Genomic DNA, 26,759 nt, shown 5'->3' with positions numbered 1-26,759 from the left:
GCATTGATTATCATATCGTATCAAACATATGATACATATATACACATACACATATCCTTGAAACCATAACTAAAATAAAAAAAAGGTATGTACCAATGTCCATCCAGAACAAGGACCTGTTGGGTATAGAGCATTCAAAAACAATCCATCCGTCATTGACCCAACCCGACGCCTCCCTTTTTTCGCTGTTTATGAATCCAAGAGTTCCGAAAGTATTCGACCGTAAAATATATATAAATATGGGAGAAAAAGAGGCAGAGGCATTACTTATGACACCGCATTATCGCGACTATCTTCGCATTGGTGGATCGAGGGTTGTGAAGACCGGCGCCGAGTACTGAGGAACTTGGCACTTATAGCCTTAGTTCCATGTGACACCTTATCCAAGAACCCCTGAGACTTCTCCTTCATCGTGCTTTGTCGGTGCGCTCTCCCCGCAATCGCTGTCTCCATGGGCGATGGCATCTCTTCATCCGGCTGTCTGAGGGCATCACGCACCGCAGGGCAAGGATCGACGAGTTGCTTGGCGTCGCTGATAAATTGGAGAAAGACCGAGTAGGACATGCAAACAGCCTGGAGGACAATGACGACGACGAACGCCGTTCTGACGGTGCCTCCGTGCTTAATTATGCCGTACATGACAAAGGGGAAGAATCCGGGGCCGGAACTACCCATAGTGATAAAGGCGGCAGCACGCTTGGTGCGTCGGCCTTGACCGCGAAGACCGATGGCAAAAATGAGAGGGTATATAGGGCCCTCGAAGAAGTAAAAGAGAACAATGGGTATGACAAGAAGGTTAGGGTTGGGTGGACGGACAACCACAGGAAGAAGGGCAAAGACGAAGCAGCCAGCGATGCAGGCGGTGAGGATAGTACGGGGTCGTGGGAAGCGGGAACGATATACAGAGAGATATGCAAGGCCAGCTGCCATGAAGCGGGACACGGCAAAGGCGGTATGCGCGATGAGGAGATAATCAGGTATTGAGAGTGCGATGCCAGGTGGTTTATCGGGGTTGGGAATGTCGCCTGCACCTTCGGTTGCTTGCTCGCCGGTGTTGGGTGTGTTGGGGAGTATGGATATCATGAGGCTGCGGAAGTAGATGCTGAAACACTCCTGGGCAGCCACGTATGTGTATTGAGCAACAACGGCGAGGATAAGACTCCATGTGCGGAGCTGTAGACCGCCTCTTTTCTTCTGAGGATCCATAGGAAGATGCCTGGCGGATTGCTCAAGCTCACGGTCACTCACTTCGGGAAGTGGCATGTAGTAGAAGAAGAGCCCGAGGGCAACACACAGGAGCGTGATTCCTAGGTACGTCCATTGCACGTTGATGAGTGTCATGCTGGTCGCGTTGCTCTGTTCCACAATACCCTTGAAGAAGACCTTCTGGGCCAGCAGGCCGCTAAGAACACTGCCAGTGCCCTGGATACCTTGCGCCATGAGCACGCGAGTCTCGCCGTATTCGGGGGGGCCGCAAAGTATTAAGAATGCATTTGCGCCAACCTCTAGAATTGATAGGCCAAACCCGACAACGAAGTTGCTGAGCATGAATCCGGCGTATGATTGGGTAACAGCCGAGGGCCAGAAGATGACAGTTCCAATCCCATAAAAGCATAGCCCGACGATAAAAGTAACTTTGAAGCCACCAACGCTGTCGTGGCCGTTGGCCTTGTGCCGCCTCGATCGGTTGTGTTCGTCGCGCCGAAGAATCCATTCGCCCACTAGCAGGGGCCCAAAGAAGTAACCGCCTCCAAAGTATACAGACGTCATGCCAAGTGTTTCAGCTGTGGTCATATTGTCGACTTTCGCAATGACGTTGTTTAAAGTATTGAGCAGGCCGTATGATATTCCCCATAACAGAAACAAGATGGACACAATTGTGCAGTATTTGAAGGACTGCTTCTTGTTGCACTTGAGCATACTTTTAGGTTTTGTCATGTTGACGAAGCCAAAATAAACACCCTCGACAGTTCCTGTTGAAGACGTCATAGTTGTCGATGTTTGAAAGGTCCCATTGCTCTGGTACCCACGTTGCGCAGGACGAGTTGGGTCTGGCTCATCGAAGGGTGTCGTCAAGAATTCCATCGCGCTCATGGGAGCATTAGCATTGAGAGGCTGTGCGCCGGTTTGCGCGACAGGAGGGGGCTGCTGAATACTGGCGCGGTGGCCTGTTGAAGGCGTATCTGAATCGTTGGGCCCCTTGGGTGTACTGGCGCGGGTTCCATTGGGGTCGTAGAGCATGGAGGGGAGCAGCTTGAGGACCAGAGGCTTCAAAGTCGGGACGCAGGCGCACATCATACCGACGTTAACCTCAACAGCGCTCCACATGAGCGATCGCGAAGCGTTCCAGGCAAAGTCGGTCTGGCCACCAAATCGAGACTGGGGATCGGCAGTCGTACTGGTTGGTGCTGTGATGGCTTGCTGAAGGTAGTAGATTCTGACCACATCGACAACGGTGACGAATATTCCAACGGTGAAGGTGAGGACCAGAATTGTTTTCTGGCGAGAAGGGAGGCGCATGCCGGTGAGGACAGGTATAGGTAGCGCGAGAATGGCCAGGTCCGTGACGATGTTGACGGGTGAAGAACATATAAACTCGGTAAGTAGTGGTATACATTTCGCGCGTTCATCATAATTAACATCCCAGGCGGCTTGGGTCGGGCGGCATTGGAAAACATTCATGAAGGTGAGAATAACACCAGCAATATTGACGACCGCAAGTGTCAACCAAGAGGCGAATCGAAGCACTCTTTGGGTGTGCTTGGCTAATCGGAGGTAGAATATGAGTACGGAGGTTTTGGTGGCCATCAACGCTGGATTGCACAGGATGGAAAAGACATATTCGCATCGGCGAAGGGCGGGCAGGCGGTTCGGGTCGATGTTTTCGTCGTGTCGTCCGAGGCCATTGTGGACGCCGAAACAGATGGTGAATGAGAGGAAGAAGGCGAAGAGCCATGCGAGGATCATGACGCGGTCATCCCAGGTGACGTTCCTAACAATGAAGGTCCGCGAGACGATTCGTGCTACGACGAAGACTGTAGCGAGGACGAGTGTGGCCGTAGTGACGGCGAAGACGACCGGCCCACGATCGGGAATGCCTCCATGGTCGGTGGAGGCCGAATCGGACATATCGAGGACGGAATCGGAAGAGACATGGACTCGTCACTTGTGAAATTGGGTGTGAAGCTGAGATGGAGACTGGCTTGACAAGCTGGAGCCGTTGCTACCTTGATGAGCGTGCCATGTCTTCCAAGGTTCGATGGATGTTGGAATGATTATCGGGACTGAATTCAGGAGATTACTGGGGGAGTAGGATGAAATTGGATCGGCAAAAGAGTCGGTTGGAAGTCGAGTTTTGGCGGGCAGAGGCTACCGAAGGCTAATAATAATAAGCCCAGGACAGGTAACGTAACCTTGGGATCGTGACTGCCCGTGCTGGGCTGTCAGATGGCGGATATTGTCTGGTTTTCGGCGTCTTGCGGCGGCGTATTCCCGTCGGGATGTGCCTACCGGGGGCCTAGGAAAAAGACGAACAAGCACCAAAAAAAGAAAAGAGGAGATGATCTGTTGAAGATTTTGCTAACAACCGAGAAGAAGCAAAGAAATATATGTCTCTTCTCGTCTTGCCGAGTGTATGCTTATCCTAGGTAGTAGTTCTTAATTGTAAAAGGAACAAGCAAGAAAAGCCAGGCCAGGTCAATCCCGTTGTCAAAAGTGGTTGTGTCCAAGGTCCAAGTCCCCCCCCCCAAAACCCGCCAGAGAGAAAAAGCCGGGGTGAGTTTTTTTTAGCGGTTCTAGCGGGTATCTCAGCCACCAAACAGTGGGTGAGAGTGACTGGAGCCAGCCAATGGACCCGTTAGGTGCCCCGCCGGCAGTCGGGAGACCGTGGAGCTGGGAGCGCTGGACCATGAGGCTAAATAAGAGTCGACACCCCAACGATGTGGATACCTTACGATACTTTTACAACGGCATTCCATTGGGGCAGTTGGATTCAAACGGTGAAGGCTGGAAGTTGAGGGGGAAGAAGAGTCTGGCACGGGGTAGAGTTCAGGCTAGGTACTCTTGCAACGGATGGGTATGAGGTCTTGAAGGAGTCGGGAGACGGTAGTTCAACTCAATTGAATGGGTTATGAAAGCCAAGTCCCTTTAGGTCGCACTGCATACGAGTCAATGAATAATTTACCGACTGATCGGGTAAGGAACTCGATCATCAGGTGACTCGAGTCGTCGGGTAGGTAATTCTGGGGTTGATGGCTTTTCTGTTGGTCTATTGGTCTAGGCTTTGATAGGGACATGTCTCAGTTCTAACAGATCCGAGGGCCATTGAATTGAATTCCGGGGTGGTTAATTGAATATTGGGTACGGAGTAGCTATTGGCGCGGTCTGCTGTTGTCCGCTGCATCGAGACCTGCATAAGACAAAAATCATGCAAGAAAAATCTCTTCAGACCAGATCCAAGTCTCTGTCTCTGTCTCTGTCTCGGCAGGGTTTGTCTTGGTTGAATCTTGGCTGCTCAGCTAAGCTAAAGTCAACTTTAGTCTTTGTTCACTTCTCGGTCGCTTGATTAGGCGAATGTTACTTGCGGCAGCATCCTCTATTAAAAAAAAATGCCGCGCACGAAATTGAGGGGAAGATGACATTGGCGCGTGATGAATGGTTGAGCGATAAAGTTGCGCTACATGGTGGTTTCCATTGGGGGAATTGATACACAATTGGATCATCATCGTCATCATCATCATCATCATCATCATTATCGTCGCCCTCACCGTCCGAGTCTTTCTCCTGAACTTTCAAAGACAACCGCTATTTGCGACTGTAGCATGGGTTCTCATCCTCAATTGGATGAATTCTGATCATGAGTTTTATTTCACAGCACAGCACGGCACAATGCGGAGTACAATACCATATAATGCACGAAAAGACCGTTTCCTAATGCGAGAATGACAACACCAACCAGGGCTGGAAAAGAATAGCGGTGCCTACTTTATTTCCCCATATTGATTGCCGCGGCTCCGCTGCTGTTGTCCGACTTTTGAGCATCGCTCCACTGACATGGAATGGTTGCCCATTGCTATCCAGTTCCCAAGCCACTGTACACTTACTTACCTTGGTACCTACCTATTCTCTGTGTGATCAATACCTTGGGTACCTTAGGTAGGTAGTGATAGGTAGCAGGCCGCACATGCTGCGCCCGCGCCGTCGTGCCGTCGCTCCTCTGTCTCTCTTGTTTTATCCTCATTCACTCAAAGCTGAAGATAGATCATACGTCATGTCTCTTGACAAGGATGGCATAGCATGACAAGTCGACGACAAGCTTTCACCAAGCCTTGATCGTCGGCCCGCCATCGTCATCAGACAAACGGTTTGTGGGTGCATCGTGCATCCTCACAACTGATTGACTGTCACTTTATCACTTCAGCTGATTCTCAGATTTCAGATTTTGGTTTCCGCTTCTCACCGCAACAAGAATACTCAACCAAATATCAACATCTGCAGCCAAGACGCCCGTGGATCACGAGCCTAACCGATAATGCCCACATGGCATGGCCTCGACTGGTCTTTGGTCATTGACTGTCCCTCGTGTAGCTCATTTCGGCGCTCCCTGAAAATGGCGGTGCCTATTAGTGAGTGACACCAGATCGCCACTTTCATATTCACTGAGGAGCTCCCATTCAAGCAATTTATGCCATTGGGCCAACTCAGCAGCCACGCTGATCAAATCTCTGCTCTTTTTTTCTCTCTTTCGCATTAATTGAGCTCCCCATTCCTGCAGTAGCACAAAGCGTCCGTCACCGATGCAGACGCAGGGTCTTTCCACGGTATCTTGGGCTGCCTATCCCAATATAGGCTGGAGTTGGGAAAACTCTAAGGCATTGGTGCCTTTTCAGTTCAGAATTCGAGGGGGTTGCTAGAGGAGAGAACTTGAAAGTGAAAGGAGTTAGATTGCTCATCAATGAAATCAAACTATTCACTTTGAGCATACATGCACCCTGGACAGCTCATCTCGTCCAATCCATGATGACTACCTTGGTATCCCTATAGGAACTGTGCGCGTTCCGAACAAAGCTACCTAGTATGTTATAAGAATTGAGATTTCATCACGTCGTTGCATGGATTCCTCCTCCTCAAATCTCTGTGACTGCAGCCGTTCCTCCCGGCCCCGGAACCAAATGCCCCTCCGATTCAAGTCGGCATCCGCTGTCGGCGTTGAACCCCTCGGATCTCCGGTCTCCGATCCCCGGCCGCCGTTGTTATCTCCCAACCCGTCACTAACGTCATCACCAGTCATGGCGACAACAATGGCGTAACACACGTCATTCCCCTGGACCTTTCAGACGACAACAACGCACTCTTTGATGCCCTTGGATCATGTAATGTTATTGACTTGCTAGCGATCCTGTCACACTCGTTAAGCTCGATTGTCATGAATTCTCCGGCGCAGACTTCCGGCTCCGGCAGCGCCGCCTCGCGTCCGTCCTCTAACCCTCGCGACGACGCACCTTTCACTTCGGAGGAGACACCTTTGCTTGCTGGGTCAAGCTCAAGCTCGAGATCAAGCTCCGCAGTGAAATTGAGTACGCAGAAGGATACCAATCCTCGTCATGTTGAGACTCAATCCAAAGTCCACATCCCACTGGTGAGGGGAATTGCGATAGGAGTGAGCTTGTGGCTCCTCATCTTCTTGACAGGTAAGAGCTTTATTCATCGCCCGCGATCTTCCTACTGTAAATTTCGCGATTTACTGACTCATCTGCAGCATGTAATATGTCTGGTATGACTCTGATTCAGGGCGCCATTGCATCTCAACTTGGTTCCCATGGCTCGTCTGCTATGTGGTTCACCAGTGCCTACCTCATTCCCATGTCTTCTCTCGCTCCTGTAGCAGGGCGCCTGGCAACCATCTTTCCACCCAGGACTCTTATTCTCCCCATTGCGGCTCTTATAGCCACGGGTGGACTGATCTGCGCCCTCTCGGCTTCGTTTGGTACGTTTGTTGCTGGCCGGGTCATTGCAGGCACAGGTGGTGCTGGGGTTTTGTCACTCGCCATTATTATCGGGCTGGAATTGGCCAGCAAGAAGTCGAGGGGTCTTGTGCTAGGCTTGATCAATGCGGGCTTTACTGCTGGTGTTTCCTTCGGTGCTATCGTATTCGGGGGTCTGATGCCAGTTGTAGGATGGGTACGTTGAACTCGTGTGGACTGAGGATTTTCGGCGCTGTGACTGACCGGCTATAGAGGCCACTCTTCTGGGGACAAATCCCTTTCGCTTTCGCCACGGGTTTGGGGGTACTTATCAGTATACCTGCTGCAGCAGAAGCACATGATACCAAGACTTCTATGAGACAGAAACTCGCACGGATCGACTATCTCGGGGCTGGTCTTTTGGTAAGCTTCGCACGCTTTTCTCTCACGGAATCGCCGCTAACTCACACTTCAAGACCACGTCTATTGTGCTGTTTCTCTACGCAATCGCAGATGAAATCCAAACAGTGCCCCTGTGTATCGCACCTGTCATCCTCCTGCTCTTCCTCGCAGTTGAGAACTACCTGGTAGCGGATCCCATCATACCCGTCAAGGTTCTCTCTTCGTGGGGTATCTTATTCTCGTGTTTCGCACAGCTGGGTCTTATGATAGCCCGTTGGAGCGTTTTGTTCTACGCGCCTATATTCATGCTTGCGGTTCAAGGCTCTTCCCCGGCAGCTGCAGGCTCCATCCTCATTCCTACAAACGTAGGATTTGGTCTGGGCGGCATCCTCGTCGGCTGGCTTCATGTGCGCCGAGACGGGGCTTTTTGGCTTCCCTCCATTGCAGCACTTGCCATCTTCACTGCGAGCACCTATGTACTCTCACTCATTAGCACCACGAGTCTTCCTCTTACTCTCTTCATCATAGTCGTGCTAATCAACGGTCTTGCGACAGGCGGGGGAGTCAACTACACCCTTGCGCATATTCTACACCTCAGCCATGATGACACCCGATACATCGCCACCAGTCTGCTGGGTACGTTCCGAGGCTCGGGTTCAAGTTTCGGCACTGCGGTGGCCGGCGGTATCTTCTACCGCTTACTCAGAGGAAATCTTGTGTCGGGATTCCTCCAGCTGGACGGTGGTGAGCATCTGAGTCATGCTCGACAGATGCTGGTGTCCAGCTTGGTTAACACGCCAGGGTTGGTGCACGGCGGTGACCTGAGTCCGGCAGAGCAAAGCATTGCGACAGAAGGCTATGCTGGTGCTACGAGAGGCGTCTGGCAGGCCATGGCCACGCTGGGAGGCGTGGTTGTTTTGTTTCAAGCTCTGACAGGAAAGAAAGCGCCTGACGACAAGCGGGAAGATGAGCAGCCAGATGAAGAAACAGCAAGGGCTGTTGTAGCTGAGAACGAGGGTGTCGGTGAAGCGTAAACCGTGGACCGTGAGGCCAAGGCCAAGGCGTTGAACTATCAAGATAGAGTTTGACGTTGGGGTGTCTGTTTGTTTGGGGTTTAAAGTATTTTTGGATACTTTGGGGGATGTTTCGAGGGGTTTCACCGATACAGTACATACGTATGTATGTCAGTTCATGACGCCATGACAGACAAGGCGTTTGTTTATAGAAAGCGCAAGTAAATACTCTACATACCTACATGTTACAGGTTCAACTGACAGTGTGTTCCAAAACATTGTTTACAGTTTGGCATTGGCCAACAAAAGTATCTTTGCAGTAGGGAAACGGTGACTCAAGCTTAGTAGCAAAACAGTCCAGTGCCAGACCTACAACTTTCTTGTGGTGACGATCACCACCGTGCGTAGGTACGGAGTATGTTAGTCAGTTATCATTAGGGATCAAACATTCGAGTTTCACGAGTGGGCATGATACTTTTATATGCTTGGTCTCATGCATGTCAAGTCCTATGCAAACTAGTAAGAAACTCTGAAGAGAAAAATTACATAGTATCTCTCCCGGGACGGCATATCCCGCAATTTCCATATATATATATGTATTATGCGACCTGACTGTCTGCCACCGTCCGATATTTAGTGGTGCATAAGGAGCTTGCATAACGTGGTTTAGTTGGCCGACACTATTCGATATGTGTGTATACCTTATGCTTTAGTGCACTGTCCTGCATGCTAGACCCCTGCTTAATCTCGCTATCAGGTCCCGTTTGGGACGAACCCATGGTTTGTGGCTCTGCGGGCCGGTACCCGTTGGTCGGGCCAATCGCTAAGCTTAATCGCATCCCACCCGCCACATGAAGCATTTACACGTCCCAGGCTCCCTAGAAATCAAATCGTCTCAAGTTCCAGCTCCACTTCCGTTGGACATTAATCAGTTTGATCCCAGATCCTGGCAATGCAACACCGTTAGAGAGCTAGAGAGATCTTGCCCGTCGGCACTAGTAAGGAAGCTTCTTTCAGAGTTCACACTTGTCAGAGCAACCAGATCTCAAGGTACGTAATGTGGCCATCTCTACATAGGTACTGCTAGCACTACTAGTAGCCTTGCTAACCTCAAGATCCTAAGGTAGATACTAACCTACCTCAGTACCTAGGTTACCATTGTCGCATCTTTCTTTCGCTCTCCTCTCCCATCCCAGCCCGTCTTTCTCACATACCAAGGTACGTACCGTTGGGCTGATGATCACTCAAAATAACCACGCGCTCCAATCCCACCCCTGAAAGGTTTCCTTAGAGTTTACAGGGCCAGCTTATTTTACCGAATCTTCAATGACAATCATGAGCCTCTAACTCATTACACTGTTAGTTCGCTGCTTGCACTGACTCGTGGTGGAAATAACCCCCCAACAATTAAGAGACCCCAGATTCACTACCTAAGTAGGTAGTTTACTGTGTTTTATCTCATTTTGCTCTGTTCATGTTCAATATTTCCAGGCTATTCTAATATACAGTGGCTAATGCTTTTCTTCAAGTATTTCATACCAGTTCGTTGTCTGTCGAGGATCCCGCCCTCATCAAACATCCTTTGACTCAATCATCCCGTTCGCCTGTAAATGCTGCAAGTTTGTCCATTGCGCCCAAAAGTCCATTGCCGGTTGCCGCGTTGAGCTTCCTGAGCCATGCGTCTTTCGCGCATCGCCCAGCGACTTATTCCTCCTATCTATGTACATGAAAAGTAATAATCGTAACAAAAAGAAAAGATACAAGAAAATAAACATGATCCTATCTCAGCTGCCCTCAAGGGTTGACGGTTGAGTTGCCGAGGAAAAAATCAAGATCGCCTCCATGCCCGTTCTGCGATCGATTTTCATTCTCGGCCAGTTGCTCGAGAAGAGCCAGGAACGGATCCTTCTCCTCTCCTGGGCCTGTTCCTGCACTGCCATTGTTGCTTCGTGCTCCAGGGCTTGTCGCTGTCGGGCGAATCTGATTGAGGTGCATCTTGGTATGGCTGTCGTCGCCGTGCCATGCCGCTGGGCTGCCAAAGGCGTTGGTGGGCACTGTTCCGAACATAGCATCATAGCCTCCGTTCGCTTCATTGATCATTCCTGGCCCAGCATTCGTAATGCTTGACCCCGAGCCATAGCTGTAAGGTGGGCTGAAAGGTGCGCCACCCATTGGGTGCATGTTATGAGATGAAACGGCATGCGACGTGGGTGACATGGTGAAACCTGCTGCCGCTGCCGCCGCGACTGCAGCATTGTTTGCGGATGCGTCACCACCCATGTGGTCATGCATAGTGTACATCTCCTGGTTTTCATGATGGGTCGGGATTGAGGTTGGCGTTGCAAGGAGGCCAGGTGATGAATGCGGCATCCCTCCCGACGTATACGAGAACGATCGTCGAGCAGTGCCTGGAGTAGGTAGTCCCGACGCAGAGGGCGCGAGGCTCGAAATAACCTTCACGTCAGGTCGTCTCCGGTTGATAGGTCCTGGTGGAGCTGTGTTCTTGCGCTTGAGGCTGGGTCGCCGTAGTCCGTCGTTGTTTCGGAGGGTGTCTTCAGCAGCTGGTCCAGTACCCATGTCAACTACAACATCTGCAAGGCGAAGATTGGCTGCATCGAAACTGAAAGACGGCCCACCGGGTCCTCCAATGTTGGAATACCGATCGAAGAAATCCTCGCTGTGGAATCCAGGTGTATAGCGCATTAAGCTGCGAGATAGAGCCTTCACCAACTCGCCATGTGCGTGGCTAATGTCTTGAAGTGTCTCGCGTTGATGTTGTATTGTAGCCCAGGCATACCGCAGCTCACTCAAGAACTGCATCTCTCTTGATAGAAACTCTGCTGCCGAGCTGAAGACATTGAACTCGCCTTGGTTCCCTTGCTGACTGTAGTGGGCTCCGTGAACGTGAACTGTTCCTGCTGTGCAGACGCAATATCCAATAAATGCTGGCCAGTCGACAATTCCCGATTGCTTTCCAAGTTGAATTAGCTCCATGATCGCGTTAGCGTGAAGGAAGCACATGTTAGTGGCTTCAATCTGCCAGGATTGATGCTGTCCTGTCTCTGCAAGTTCTGCAAGGTCGATAGGGAGAAACGGTCGGTAAATGAGACAGTGGATCAGGTGGTATATAACTTTGCTGAGCAGGAGGATAGTCGAGTCGGCCTGTCCAAAAAGAGTGCCGAGGTTGGAAAAGACGTCCTCAGTTCCCGAAGCCCAAACATCTAGGTCTTGACGGATCTTGGATATTGTGGAGAGTGTGTGCCATGGAAAGTGAGAGTCACCCTTGACGCCGCCAGCGGCAAGATATCGATTTGTGTTTCCAAGAACACGTGTGATGTCGATGAGCATGCCCATGCTTCCTTGGGGTTTCTTGTCGCTGCCCTGGAAGTACTGGAGGTTCGAGCCTGTTTGGAAGAACTCGCCTTCGACGGGTAGCGAGGATGAGTTAGGCGACCAAGAAGGAAGCCGCAGCATAATAGTATTGTCACTTATTAGGCTGGGTCGCTTCGAGCCGGTTGCTTGAAACCGGTCAAGCAAGTAACAAGTCCAAAAGAGTCGGCGTCGCATCTCGCGTTCAACTGGAGTCATTCGATCCTGCCCGTCAGTTTCCTTATGAATCTCTAGCGCCATTGCCATCCCAGTGGCACTTGCTAGGTCTTATTAGCATCATTGACTGCATCTGGGGCAATGCCGCTGCTTACTCATAAGCATATATGCCTTCTTTCCTTTTCCTGTCGCAGTGAAGGCACTGACCAACAACAGAAGCGCCTGCAATCCATCTATGGATGGCTCGTCGATGTTGATCTCTCGTCTAGCCCGTGCTGCGAGGTCTTCACTAAGTTTGGCAGCCGCTTGATACCCACTAGGGTCGGTGGTATGTCTGAATATGGTCAGCATAGGGGTCTGTGCTATTGGGGGAGAACGAACCTCGCTGCTACGGCTGAAATGGCAAAGGAGAGGAATCGAGGGAGCTGGTTGAGTTGAAGTCTTTGTCGAATAGAGGATTCATCGACGATATAGTATGGCTTCCCATGAAACCTGGCGAAATATGTATCGAGTAAGACCTCGGCTTGGGCTGGTGGGGGGGACAAATCACTAGAGAGCGAGTCAGTCGTCAAGCCAGGATACAAAAGCGACTATAACACAAACCGAGCTATTGGAGTATGCGGAGAAAGTGATGCCGTATCGCCAGGAGATGCACGCGCGTCAACTGTTGCACGTTTGGTTATCGACTCGCCAACTTCAGTGACTTGAGAGCCATTCTCGGAAGCTTCTCCCTTTCCACCTCCTGGCAAATTTGAGCTTGCAAGCGACACATCGTCTTCGCCCTTTTCTCTTAACTTTGCCTCGAGCCCGTCAACTCTTTTCAAAAGTGCTTCCAATACGTCTGTCTTTGGTCCACGCTTTTTGGGGACCGCGTCTGCAGCTGAATTAGCCTTCGCTGCTGGGCAGGGCCGGTACGGCGATGCTGAGGAAACCAAAACGACAGCACACAAGTTGTGTGATGAAATGTCGACTTACCATAAATGCAAGGGCATTGGAACACCTGGCAAGCCTCGCAGGAAGGTCGTAGTCGGTTGCATTTAATCTGTGGCAATGCTAGTAAGAATCATGGCTGTTGCAAACATATCGCAATGTCTCACCTTTCGCTTTCGGCACGACTTGCAGTTCATTGATTCGCGTGGTTCATTACTCATGCGACGAGTCGGAAGGCGCTCAATGCCAACTTGAGGTCGGGGAATAGCCACAGGGTGGACTCCGGGTATGTGAGGAACGTTCATGGCGTCGTATATGGAAGTAGTCATAACTATGCTGGTGCTAACGAGTGAAATTTGCCGGCGATTGAGGTCGTGATTCGGTCTGTTGGTATTGTCTCAAAGAACTTATACCTGAGTAAATGAGAGACAATGATGCGGGAAAGACAAGACAAGAAAAGAATGATTGGAGCGTCGTTGATGAGTTATCAGAAGTCGATCATTCCAAGTGATACCAGATCCAAGCACTCTAGGAGGTGTGGCTTGTTATACCGTGTTAGCTGACAGTATGGGTGTACTGTCAACGCCGACGGTAAGAATAATGATGATGCAGATTGACGGTGGTTGATATGCTCCCAAGAGGCCGGGTAACATAAACAGAAATAAGGACGGACTTGGAAGGAGGAGATCGAGCCTAGAAGTAAGTAAGGTGAGGCGTCTAGAAGATGGGACAGGACCGGTAGTATAATGACTTCGGAGGCCCAGAATTGTACGACTGACCCGGCCGAACCCCAGTCGCCGGTCTCATTCTGGTTGTTGCCAATGTGGAGGTGGCTAGTGACAGGACCGGGGTGCGGGCATGAATGATGAGATGGTGGTGTCGATATTGGGATGGATCATGGTGGGGAAACGGAGCTCAAGATTTGAGTCCCCTTGTGGATGCTGTTTCTGAATGCTGACTCAAGCCTGGCAGACAGGCATGGCTCCCACGAACTTGCAGACCAGCCAATACCAGCACAATCTCTTTTAAGGCAGACGGCGCATCTTGTTGGCGTCTGGACCAGCTGTGCCATTGGAGCGCACAGAGGGGATGGCGACTATGCAGAAGAGTCCTGTAGAGTAGTAACCCCCAAGTTCGCAACCGACAGGCCAAACCCCCAAATGATGGTAACGTATGGGCCCCCAAATGGCCAAACCGGGGAAGGGCATGCCCTGATGCCGTCCATCTTTTCTAAGTACTGTAGCATTACCCGAGGTATCTGTCGATCCTGTCTGCTTTCCTCCGGCTTTTGTTGCTTTTAGATGCTGGACAGGCACGGATTTGTGTCTTGATCGAGGTTGCGTACTCGGTCTCGTTCCCAAAGGTCCTCTCGGCCTTGCTCCCACTAAATGATCCTGAAAAGCGGATTCCTCCTCACACCAGATTAGACATATGTTGCAAGGACTAGACTAGTACATACAATACGTGCGTACGTCCTCAGTTATGCCAGGGGACACCAGGCCATGCCATGCGGGTCCCAAGTTCCATGACCAGAAACTCGGGCTCATGTTAGCGAAAGTGGCAGGGACCAGGTCGACAGCGATTATGAACGTCTTTCTGACAATCTTCGATACCTAGGCTTGCTCGACTGTGTATGCATGTACTTGATTCTGCAACTGTCAAAGCAGCAAAGGTACCAGTCGATATGGAACTGCTTCAAGTTGACAGTTCGTGTTCTGCAGCTTTGAATGTCCCAGTCTCCGGCTTGACATTCATCAGTAAAATCTGTGATTTTAGTCCAAGGCACATCGGGATGTTCTTCTTTAGGTAAGATGGGGTTTTCTTTCTTTCTTCATTGATAAGCTGAGGCTAACCAGGGGCAACGATCAAAGATCAGAGGTCAAGGTCTATCAGTGCCGGACCGACCCAGAGCTACGGGTCTATATTCTGTCCAGGACCTGGGTAAGTACACAGATGCCCGTTAAGTGTAGGTGCACGCAGCATCTGGCCCTAGGGCTCAAAGGAGCCTTTCAGACGAGGCGAGTAAGGCGAGAAGCGAGACTTGCGATAGGATATGGGTTGGATCGAGAAGGCTTCGGGTGTGTCTAATGTGGGCTAGATTGGTGAGTTGTCTAGGTAAGGTAAGGTAAGGCAATGTAACAAGAAAGAGGTGAAGATGGTCCAAGCTCTTGGTTCCTGCCTGTCATTTGGTGGCGCTGTCCATGCCTCCTTCCATTTGGACGGCATGCTTTCACACAGGGCTCCTGTCTGTCAGACTTTCTCTGACAGCGGCAGCGATGAATGAACAGAAGTGGAGGCAATGGAAGTCAGGCACTACCTACCTAGAGACTCCCGTAAGGTACCTGAATTAGCGGACGCTTCGCTTAAGCATAGCGGGAACAGCGTTGTTTGGGGCTTGACTGGGGCTGGTAAAGACCCTGTCTTGACAATGGAAACTACCTAGGGGCCGGCGGGGACCGAATGGAACGGACGACAGCCAGTGCAATTGCGATAGGTTAGTAGCTGCTTGTGCTTTTTTGGTGAGCCTGAAACTCTAGAGCGAGGATCTAGGAGTTTCTGTCTCAAACATGGAAGCTTTTGTTGTCGTGGTCGACGTCCTAAGCAACCATCGCACGACATCCATCCAATGGCGTCACGTTTTATCGCATACATGCACCTGCATACAGTGTTTCAAAGACGCAACTGAAGCCTGAAGGCTCCGCATAAACAACCCAGACAAGAATAGGTCCACCGGATTTGGCCTCGCTCCTCTGAATTGGTAGAAAACATGACCAAAACCATCAAACAGCTGAGATCAGCATCGGGCTTCTCTATCGTTTCCGCGAAGGACTTACAGACCGCTCGTTGGCATTGGATCCTAGTTATGTATCATCTCAACTAACCGATGGCCGTTGGTTGGTACCCTCGATTAGTGACAGGATCCTAGCTAGGTGCTTGGAACCTGGGTATCCTTATCAATATCTGGCTCTCCTAAGTCGCAGTGCGTCGTTCCCGTACGGGTTGCTACCTCGATTCTCTTTGTCCAGACTTATTTCATCGTCTGGGTCTCCTCTCTCACCATCAGTGACAGGCGACGACATGTATCGTATCCTCAGACGGCCCTTTCGAATCTCCAAGATGATCTTCCTTTCCTTCTTCCCCTGGCCAGGGCGCATAGCAACAGCAACTCCGGACGTGTGGATATCTGCGGAGAAGTTCTTTCGTCCCCCTTGTAGTTGCTCCTGGCTCGACCTATTGTTACCAAGCGGAAACTATCCATAAGAATTGGTGTCCACAGTTCGGAGCTGCATAATCTAAGCTTTCAAAAGTCGGCCGAGAGACTAGCGGGAGCAATAAGAATTCATGAGACTTCCTAAGCGCCACGCTCTACCCAAGTTGGTGGGATCTAGCGGTTGCTATTGTTGTTTATCAGGGTCATTTCCATTAACGCTCAGTCCTCATTCCTGTGTCTCAGGGGCTCTACGGCACTAACTGGTTATAATACGACGAATGTTCATCCTCCCAGCTTGACGTGAACACTCCAACGACACTCCACTCCGGCCGAGATGTCCCCTGGCACGTAGCAGGTTCAACGGAGCCGCGAGGAGCTATCGGCAACACCCTCCTCGCATTTCGATCTAGCTGAACTCTTCGGTTTTTTCTCTCGTTCTCGGAGCACCCTTGAAACTGGTCAGCAGGGCTGACTATCAACTAAGCTAAGTCTCATGATTTGGGGATCGATACTGTACTGGCCCTGTTATAGAAGTTCACAACTATATCTTCAAAAAAAGCAAACAAGACATGGACGCATCGGACCTGCATATGTGGGGGATATACCAGAATCTTCGGCAGCCACAAACAAGGCTTATTTGAAGAACTGGCGCTTCACCATTCTCTATGATCGGGGCTGAGAGATGGGGGAGGACTATACCTATCTAGTCTCCTACTGTCCTTCTTGTAAAGTTTGGCCCCTCCTTTCCGCTTCATAGGCCATAGGCTTCGAGTCGTCATGAGGCTACTGACATCCTAGCAGGCCTAGCTAGTATCAGCGTGTGGTGCGTGCTTTTTTGCACTTCTCATGGTACATCGGCTCTGTCCCCCGATTTGGACCTTGAGGCCGCTTGAAACCTGGGTTTGTGCATGGGTTTCTCAGTATCCTTGTCAATCCACGTTTAGGTGGCTCTGCCTCTGCCGCACCAGACCTCGCCTCGGCACCCTGTCCAAACCTCTCGAACTCTGCTATTGTGACGCGGTGCTAATCGTCAATGTTCACACTAAAGACTGGCCAGTGCTTGAAAGTGTGGTACGTATAGTCAATACCGAGTGCATTGAAGCTTGATAAATAGGCTAAACCCAACAGGTTCCCGGCTTGCGAAGTCTCCACGGCTGTTTGGACCAGAGCTTGGCGCGGTGGTTTTCTAGAAGGACAGTGTGCAGGCCTATCAATGCCGGTTCTCACTGGCCTTTCCTGTCTCTACCGGGTACATCCACTTTACCCCGGGTGCTCGATTCGTACCCGGTATATGGAGTAGATTGTCCAAGTATCGAACCATTCTCACACTCCCAAGTCTTGAGCCTGACGACTTTTGTCTTTGCTGAGCTAACTAGCACACGAAAAGCCAGCCTGAGTGGCTCACCTAAATATGAAACCAGTCCCGTATTTGGATGTGGCTTGTTTGAGATCATCGTCTTCACTTTCACAAACAAATGACGTGAACTTTAGCACTTCTTGGTGGCCTTCTTGGTGGATTGCTGAGTTTCTGCTGGGCCTTACACGAAAACATATGCTCTAATTGCTACAACCTCAGCTCTGGGTTTTGCACTAGTTCAGTGTCTTCTGTCGGGGTAGAGGTGAGAGCGGGTAACCCACAGAGCGTCGAACACTTGCGTATCACGAAAGGCTATATCCATATCCATATACCTGTTACAGGACACCAAATTATCTCCAGTCAATGATAAACGTCTGTTATCAACATCATTGTTGGGACCTATCATGTGCGCTATGGCAACTCATTCAAGAGCTATCCAAGATCTTGGCTCACGAGGATACGATACTATCGGCAACATGAGATGGGTTACAATATAGAGCTTGGTTACGGCGAATAGCTGTGGTGTACAACTGATCAGTACATCTTATATTCACCCTATGCTCTACGAAGTCGACTTGGGTGCTCTCAGCTGCTCAGTCGTTGTTTCAATACTGCAGCTCTTAGGCTCTAGCTCATTATCAGCACTTGCAATTCCTGCCCAGTTCCGCACACCTAATGGCAGCCAGGTCCATGACAAACAGACAGGATACAAACTCACAGTGGTTCCATTCTCCACCTAGACGTGGAGGTGCTCCTGTTCGCTTGGATTCAGAATTCAGCTGCCCTTTGTCAGGACTATTGAGCGTGGCTGTTAGAACTGTAATCGTTGGGTTCATACGATTCGAACTCCAGACAACAGTCTGTCATGGTGACTAGGCGATACTAGCAGTCATCATCAGGTATCAGTGAGTCTGCTACCATAGCATTCGAGGTGTATCCGTTCACGATATCCATACACGACCAAGTACTCGAGCTAAGATTAGCTGGCCATTTTGTGTGTATATCAATCGACCAGTTCCACGTTGTAGAAGACTAACTATCACGGCATTTCTGGAACTTGTTGCTGGCCCTGAATGGCTTGAGCCTTGGTCATTGTGATCGTCGCCAGATCTTTGTAAAGGTGCAAAGAGAATATACCGACCTATCGCTCGCCAGGGAATCAGCAGTTAGGTCGATAGTCACGGAGACATTTTATTCATAGGCGCTTGAGATTTGTCACCCCATACATCCATACTTGTATGCACTGCATCATCTCTATCACATCCCCACCCTCCCCTGGAATGGCCTTGATGGCTTACATTTAATCCATTCACCGGTTTCTGTTTACATCATCTGGATAGGCGGCCCTCGAAGCCTAACTAGACTCAACCTGATACACTTCAATCTTGATTTACTACCAAGGCGCGTCGTGAGCCTCGTGGCGGGTTTGTCTCTCTGCAAGCCCCATTTGTGTGGGTTTGCAGTCTAGATGCCTCTCACTGCGGCATTAGCATGTTTCCATATTCAAAGATGGCTGCAGCTTGGCTCAAACCAGGGGTCAGGCTGTCTGTGGCAAACAAACCAGTAATGGCCACGCGTGAAGTGACACTAGGTACTTGTTTTTACCTTGTCGAGGCATCTGCAGCGGTCCTCTCATCATCTGAACTTACTGGGCTTTATGAGGGAGAACAGCATGGTGTTGTTTCGTTCATCTCATCTCATCTCGTTTCGTCTCGTCTCGTCTCATTCAGTCCTCAGTATGCATACATATACACACAGTACATGCGACAGCCCTTTCACCTCCGTTCACGCCCCTATTTCTTGCTTTAAGAAGGGACCATGCTAGAGTTCTCCGATTCAACATATACAGGTCCTTGATCGTTCATTAAGAGACACAAGATCCGCCTCTCCGAAACGGGTGGCTTTTGGTTTCTTACTTGCTTTGTTCCCGTGTTCATCTAACAATATACATCCTACAGAGTATGTGCTTGCCGGTCGGCATTAACACTTGTGACGTGTTGGTTTCCATTGATCAGGGAAGCCAAGCCAAGGTTCGTTCGTACAAAATAGAACTGCCGGATAAAACGTGCATATTATCCGAACTCAGTTCACTGAGAAACTTCCTCCTTATCTCGAGTATGGGACGGTATAATGAGTCCAGGATGGCTCCTCTTATCTCACCGTGCCTTGTCTCATACGGGCAATCCTAAACTCGGCTACAGCATGATCTTTCTCTCTCTCTCTCCCTCTTAAACAGGGCCATAGCCGCCCTTTACCGCCAATATCTTGGACAGAACCAAACATAGGAAATTCCATGGGCCCTCTGGTATACAGATACAGATACAGATACCGACACTTGCAACGAGGCAAACAGCCACTGACATGGACCAGGGTAAAGCAACCCCAACCAAGCGCCCTGAATCTCACACAGCGTCTAAACCCATCTCACTCGAAGCCTGAGAAAATGCCTGCAAATGACAGATGAGGCATTTGGCAAGGGCCAGGAGGGCTCACGGAAACCTTGCGGGGCTATGGTATGTACAAGTCTTGCAGCTAAAAGTTTATGAGAAATGATGGTGGTCCATATGCAAAACATGATTGAGTCTTCATCGAACCAGATAATGGCCTCGTTCTCAGATAGGCACAACCTGCCAAGGGGATGGTCAGCAGGGTGACGAGGATCCTCAGACTTTCTAAAACTTTGAATGAGTACACAAAAAGAAAATAACATCAAATAGTGGAGCAAAGTGTTTTCAAATCTCGTCATCATCTTGAGCTTCGGTGGTATTTGCCAGAAGCGTCTATGCAATATTTGGCTGACATATAGGTGATTTCCAACCCACTGGTTCTCGTATACATCTTGTATCCTCATATCGTAGTCAATTCTGCATGGGCAGGTCTATACTTAGATTGTTATAACCCATAGCTGGTTTAAAAATAATAAATGTAACAGATCGGGAAGGTTCATAACGAAAAAAGTTGAACCTCCGCGCTCATATCTGTGGAGGTCGGCGGACCTAGAATTGGTGGTGACGGTTCACGCCGCCGCCGTTACAATAAGAGCCCACTCTATAGGGTCCCCTGTACGAGTTTAGCAGGGGTCGTCTGCACACCAGATCGACATCCATCCAAGATGTAACTCTGCGACTTCTTCTCACGCATGACAGCCGCCTAGAGCGGCTGATCTCGAATACCCCTGTGGCCGGAAGCCGGACTGCGATAAGTCTAATGTGGCCAAGAATTTCTTCGCTGGCAGACAGTCAAAGTAGAGCGCCCAAGCGGTCTCGATGGCAGTCGGCGCTTGGCGTCAGGAACCTTTGGCGCGCATAGAACGGGGATAGTTCCCCGTTTGTTACCCGGCTTGGCCCTTTGTAGCGGAAGCCTCATGGATATCTTCTGGCTTCAAGCGCCTAGCCTGGGCCGCTTCGGACATCCTCCCTATTCTGTCACCAATGCCCCAGACTCGACTGACCCCGATAGCAGATGAGCCTAGCAGGTATCGTCACTGTTCTCCTTTCTGGCGAACAGGCAGGCTGCCTGCCGTCGGTGATTGACGTGATCTTTTTTGCAAATCTTGCCCGGCTCCTTTCAAACGCCGTAGCGATGGCTTCCGCTTGCCAGTCTAACAAAGCTATAGGGCACATTTTGCCCCACGAGTAACCTCAAGCTTTCGACCGTGGTGAATGCTGCGACATCGTCCGCTCCATAGGCAGCGAATCCGTTCTTCTCAGCGATGAGCCCTGGGTCAGAACTCTTCCTGATAGCGCCGTCTGCTAGGTCAAGAAACACCTTCTTCGTGTTGGTTGCTGCCTTGGGTCCGACTCCTCCAAAGGCTCGTAACAACATACCAACCAGGTGACTCTTTTCTGAACCAAGAGCTGACACGATGACAAAAGGTGCACTATCATCTTCCACTGAGCGTGCACGTTGCAGACTTTCGAGGCTGATAAACGGTTCGATGGGAGGCGCATTTCGAGCAAGATTACTAGGTGTACGGAAGCCAACAGTATAGATCTTGGAGATTTTTAGAGCTCTCATGGCGAAGAATACAGGAGCTGCATCATCTGAAGAAGATGCCATGACAACGGCTGAGCGGCCGAAGTACGCAGATGGCGCCAGGTCTCTTGTAAGTGTGCTGAGAATACCCTTCCATCCAGCATTGTCGAATACAAGGGACGTCGACGAGCCTAGACCAGACTGACTGCCGAGATCAACCGAGTCGCTCTGTCGTTGTCGTGGGCTTGATGGCATTGAGCCTGGAGACGACGATCTGGACGAGGTACCTGACTGGACCACGATGGTGTCAACAACTCCGATAACGCGAGCCGCCTCTGTCAAGATTGGCCCGTTGCCACCATTCAACCCAGCGAAGAATGGGCTAATCTTCGTCAATGCATTATGCGGTAGACCCGGGTTGAGATAGGCGCCTCCGAAATGTTTCTGATTACACCATGTCTCCAAACTCCTTGGGTTGTTTGGATGTCTTTCGACAACTGCAAATTGATGAGGAAGACCCAGTTCGTTTATACACTTTTCATAGAAGGGAGCCTGCGGCGTGGCGTTTCGAGACGACGAGCTGTTGATGCCATAGATGCGCTTTCTTGGTAGTTGACCCAGAAGTGATAAAGCAGCATTGATCTCGGCAGCGCTCAATTGCCCGGGAGCAGCGATGAGAGGAAGAAGTGGGTGGGTAATAGGTGTGAAGACAGGGTTCAGAGTCCTTGAGAACTGACCGACTTCACCCATGTTGACTGCGGAGAAGGGTGGCGCATTGGGGTACTCGGCACGCATCTTGGAACGGAAATACTCTAGCTCGAAGTTCTCGTTGTGTTCGTTGATTATAGCAATCATTTTGATGATATCCGCGTAGGGGATAGATCTTTGGAACACCTCCTGAGCATACGTCGACGGCCATCTGAAATTGCCTGAAAAGTCGTGGAACGCCGACATGATGCGGGAGTTTCCCCGTTGCTCATGGAGCTTCTTGCGGATCTCTTCTGGAAGCCAAAGTTCTACATCGATGTATTCTACACCCCACTGGATCGCACGGTAGAGGTATTCGTAGTACAGTTCAGGTTTGTCCATGGGGAACCTCCCATTCTCTCTTACACATCGTGTTGTGAAGATAATGGGAAGCTCTGTCCGCTGGCGGAGGAGCATGACCTGTTCTCCAACATAGCTGAGACTAGGGACTTCCGAATAGCTGCCATCGCCAAGGGGTTCTCTAAGTAAATCAACTCTGATCTCAACCGCATCAGCGCCAACAGTTAGGATATCGATATTAGGCAGAGCAGCGTGGACGTCCGGGAAGGTGGTAGAGATGAAATAGGTTCTTGGTTTTGCCATGAGAGCTTCGTGGTAGTTGATCTGACCCAAAGTAAATGAAATAAATCTAGCCAGATCACGACGGAAGAACGGGGATTCGGTGTAGAGGAATTCGTAGTCGCAATGGGTGGAAAGTTGGGTGTCGGGAGGCATCCCTAGATTCACACAGTGAGTATTTATTGCAACGACGAGATTACGATTGCGCGCAGCAACGTCTCCCTTCGCTTCGTTGGCTGCGACTCCTACGACGAAACCAGAATCCTCCGACGAAACCTCCTCGAACCCGTTCCGTGTTCTGCATGGTGTACCCAGCACCTCTGCGAAGACCGAGACGATGTGTTCTTGGCCTGGCCCATACACAATGACGACGATTCTAGAGTCTCCCTTTGCCGGTGTGCTTCCGAACGTGCTCTCGTTGACCATTACTGGACTCGAACTCGACTGGTCGATGTGCATAGTGGTTGGTTCGGTGGCGCCATTCAAGGCAATTGAGGGCGTCGGTCCGGGAAGTGTTTCCGCCAGTATCGATTGAACGGCGGCCATTTTGTATGGTTTCTCTTTTTTTCTCGGTGCGACAAAAACGTTTCACCTCGATTTCCGTCGTTGTTACAGCTTTGCGCTGAAGCAATTCGCAGTGTCTCAGTCTACACTGAATGCACTGACGTCCCAAGCAGGCGGCTTGAGAGCGCTGGAAGATGTTTCTCTTGATAGGATGCTCGATGGTTGATTTTGGGTACTTGATCAAGTTCGTTATCGGTTCTCGGTGGGTTTCTCGTATACGGCGCAACGTTCGACGTTGTCGCGATGAGGATATGGGTATGGTATTAAATGGTGGAGTAGGTGCGGTTCGTGCTTTGAGTTGCTGTTGTAGCTCTAATTCCAGGTCTGTCCAGAGAAAGTAGTAGGAAATTCTATATGAATTATTAGAGTTGAGTTGCAACAAGCTGGATCTCTCTATGATGGTCGACAATGGTAGTTGTAGAGGGTTAAAGAAGTGAGTGCGGACCCTTTGTTGTGGGGATGATATCCCGAGTATGGGGTAAAGTTTGAGGTTTGATGAGGGAAGAGAAAGAGGAAGGTAGAGAGGATGGTAGGACTGTTTTGAGTTTTCGGGGGTACTTGCTCACCTATGAATGAAGGCGACTAATCAGAGCAAGAATTATATGTCCTGGGGCTATAAGGCGCAGTGCAGGCAAGGCAGTAATAGCATGATGGGACGGATGGAGGTTGATGAGGGAAGTGATGCAGAGACTAAGACTAGGCCAAGACCCAGAGTATGTATGTAAAGTCGCTAGCAGGTGCCAAGCGATGAATATTTGACCGATGGGATGGTGTTTGAGCCGGCTCAGATGGTCGAAGCGAAACAAGGGACGTACATAGGCGGGATTCGATCCCTGGCGATACCTGATGGAGCTGACGGACAAGGGCAGTGGATTTGTCCTCGGTGGATACCTTGTGAGAACTGGAGACGAAGCGAAGGAGGCTTGGGAAGATGGAGACAGAGAAGACGGGATGGAGATGAGCAATGGATACTGAAGAAAGGCGTCGGTGCCGAAGACTGGTTAATGAACCAGGGTTAGACCGTTACCGTTGGTGGAAGGGAGACGATCAAGTCAAGCGGCGTGGGCGAGGTTATATTTTCCACCACCAGGCGACCGAGGAGACGCCCGTCTTAAGCTTGTCAACCGTTGTGTTGGGACATGGAGTACAAAGTCTATCTGAGGCTGCATAATGTCGAAATATATCTTATCTATAAGGTAGGTAGTCCTGTCGTCTGCGTTGTCGCCATAGATGGATGGTAGGAGAGGATACTCTGAGATTGTTTCGCGTAATAATGCTATATGTTATGATATTATCCGTAGGTACGTATGTATACTCATCGTAACTAATGCCAGGATGATCAACTAACTATGGTTCCAATATATCCGTCGTGGGGGTTGGATTTGGGGTTGACCCAACGTACTTAGTCGTTTCGGTCAACACATCTATTTCCCGATCAAACCCATACATGATGACTAGAAACCTCTTCCCCTTAGCAGATCGTCACTCGCAATTTTCCTGATGCCATGCGATATAGCAGCATGATAACTATGCCATAGAACTCTGACCTCGCTAGCGGCCGACCCTTGGCCCACGGCGACCAACACTAGGGAGAGAAAAATGCATTTGCAGTGGACGGATTATCCGGGTGTTCCAGGTCCATGAACGGCGTCTTGTCTTTTCTGACGATACCTTGATACTTTGCAGCAAAATTCCTCAAAGGAATAAGGGGAAAAAAGCGCCACAAAGAGATGTACTGTAGTTCAATGGGGGTGGGGGCCCGTCCCCCAGGGTCGAAGCTTTTGGACTTATAATTCTCCATAGCCTCTGATAGATGGGGTTTTCTGGACTAGAATTATCCTCCAATCAGGGTTGGCGAGTCTCCGCATATTGCTCTGGTTAAGGTGTCGGTCCGCGTTTGTTTCGAGTGGCTCCCACTTCGCTCCTTGCCCTGGCTCTTGTTCTATGTTTCAAAGCCCCATGCGATACCATCAGCATGATAATGCCATCCATCGACCATGACCAAATGGACAGGTTGCATTCGGCGCAACGTTTATGTATTATCTCAGGGGCCTATGGCTCAGTAGTTGTGGCCATGCCTACATATGTACATATTGTCGCTACACTATGTCCACATGGCCTCAGGACGAGCATTAACCTAATATCCAATCCCAGCACTGCCCACTTTGTTTCTTAACGCTGGCGTGATATCATCTCACTACCTAACACGGGATCTTCGTTTCGCTACAGCATATGTTTCGGTGGTAATCATTGGGCGAGTACGCATCAGATGGACGGATATTGTCTCGCCGTTCTCTCCGGTGCTACGCTGCGTTAGTCTTGAGTGGCTAACGGCTATCTGATCCCATGTCTCTAGTCTCCTTCGTCTAAGTCGCGGCAGAGCTTCACGGAACGGAACACGAACGGAAAAGTTACAGAGGCTCGAGGGCCGTTACGTATTCGTCTCATAAGCAATCTCCGCAAGACTTGATACTACGTCGTCGTCACGGGAGTTGGCAGTCTGTCATAGTTCGTTCTGCGGCTGTATTTCCCGAATGTCGCTTGGACATGCTCCAAGTAGATAGATTCTTCCCAATCTGGTCAATGTGCCGGATATGCACAGAAGCGGTTTTCCGTCTATGGTACATATGTATCGCTAGGTCGCCTCTGCAGGATGCATCCAATGCCGTCGAAAAGTCAATCTTGATCTGCCGTTGAACGGTATTCCAGCGTCGTATCGTATATGTTTCGCGGCTGTTCTGTGACAAAACATTGGTTCAACACCTGGTACCCAGATACTCAGACTTCGATACATAAGACTTTCTTCTCCAGCTATAACGATCTCAGTATCGGAACTCTAAGTTTCCGGGGGCGCGTCTGTTACAGATACATTACTTGACGTGAAATCCTTACCCCGTCGTGTTTCGTCAAATTCCTGACGTCTCCAACAGCCCAACCCCATATAATCGGCCCAGGCTGAAGCATGGTCCCTTACAAACGGCTTATCCAGCCAGTTAGTCCACGAATGAGACATGGCCAAATTCTACACATCTTGGCGAGGAATCACCACAGGCTCCAGAGCTCGCTTCTTAAGTTCTCTGCATGTCAATTTTTTTGCGACCAAGCTTGTTAATTGGCGTCTGATACGACTCATGCGAGCTCGTGTCAGTTGGTTCCGTCCAATAATTCATATACCAGTGACAAACAATACTTGGCTCTGCTTGGCGTCCGTCAAGCTTTGTCTTTAAGTTTTGCCGAGCGAGTCTACGTTTTTGTCTGATATTTTCCACCGTTCGGGTATTTTGGATAATATTCTGAATCGTGGTCATGGATTCGGGTTAAACTTTGAGAATTGCATACACAAGGTAGAGTACATTGGTACAATTAATTATCAGAAGCAACTCGAGCAGTATGGCATTGAATCATATCTTGGTTGAGATGGGCAGGTAACTGAGTCACAAACGTCAACCTTATCTTCCATTCCCACGCTCACT

The 26,759-nt window shown here is 50.0% G+C and overlaps 4 protein-coding genes across 4 annotated transcripts; 1 reads left to right on the top strand and 3 right to left on the bottom strand.

The window, feature by feature from the left end:
* Positions 1-267: 267 nt before the first annotated feature.
* Positions 268-3,129, bottom strand: FMAN_07599 (uncharacterized protein; the record flags this gene model as incomplete). The annotated part of the gene is made up of 1 exon (XM_041831242.1): positions 268-3,129. The coding sequence occupies one exon, from the start codon at positions 3,127-3,129 to the stop codon at positions 268-270; it is 2,862 nt and encodes a 953-aa protein (XP_041681825.1).
* Positions 3,130-6,110: 2,981 nt separating this feature from the next.
* Positions 6,111-8,398, top strand: FMAN_07598 (uncharacterized protein; the record flags this gene model as incomplete). Its single annotated transcript, XM_041831240.1, has 5 exons — positions 6,111-6,247; positions 6,286-6,689; positions 6,758-7,179; positions 7,236-7,385; positions 7,439-8,398. 5 exons carry the CDS (start codon positions 6,111-6,113, stop codon positions 8,396-8,398), a joined length of 2,073 nt encoding a protein of 690 aa, XP_041681824.1.
* Positions 8,399-10,171: 1,773 nt separating this feature from the next.
* FMAN_07597 (uncharacterized protein) lies at positions 10,172-13,158 on the bottom strand (the record flags this gene model as incomplete). Its single annotated transcript, XM_041831239.1, has 6 exons — positions 10,172-12,027; positions 12,079-12,257; positions 12,305-12,472; positions 12,527-12,845; positions 12,899-12,965; positions 13,021-13,158. The coding sequence occupies 6 exons, from the start codon at positions 13,156-13,158 to the stop codon at positions 10,172-10,174; spliced, it is 2,727 nt and encodes a 908-aa protein (XP_041681823.1).
* Positions 13,159-20,988: 7,830 nt separating this feature from the next.
* FMAN_07596 (uncharacterized protein) lies at positions 20,989-23,268 on the bottom strand (the record flags this gene model as incomplete). Its single annotated transcript, XM_041831238.1, has 1 exon — positions 20,989-23,268. The coding sequence occupies one exon, from the start codon at positions 23,266-23,268 to the stop codon at positions 20,989-20,991; it is 2,280 nt and encodes a 759-aa protein (XP_041681822.1).
* Between the last annotated feature and the right edge of the window lie 3,491 nt (positions 23,269-26,759).

This window comes from Fusarium mangiferae, assembly GCF_900044065.1.
Source record: "Fusarium mangiferae strain MRC7560 genome assembly, contig: FMAN_scaffold005, whole genome shotgun sequence".
NCBI classification, from domain to species: Eukaryota; Fungi; Ascomycota; class Sordariomycetes; order Hypocreales; family Nectriaceae; genus Fusarium; species Fusarium mangiferae.
Note: the sequence above shows the minus strand (reverse complement) of the source record. Positions and strands in the feature narration are given on the sequence as shown.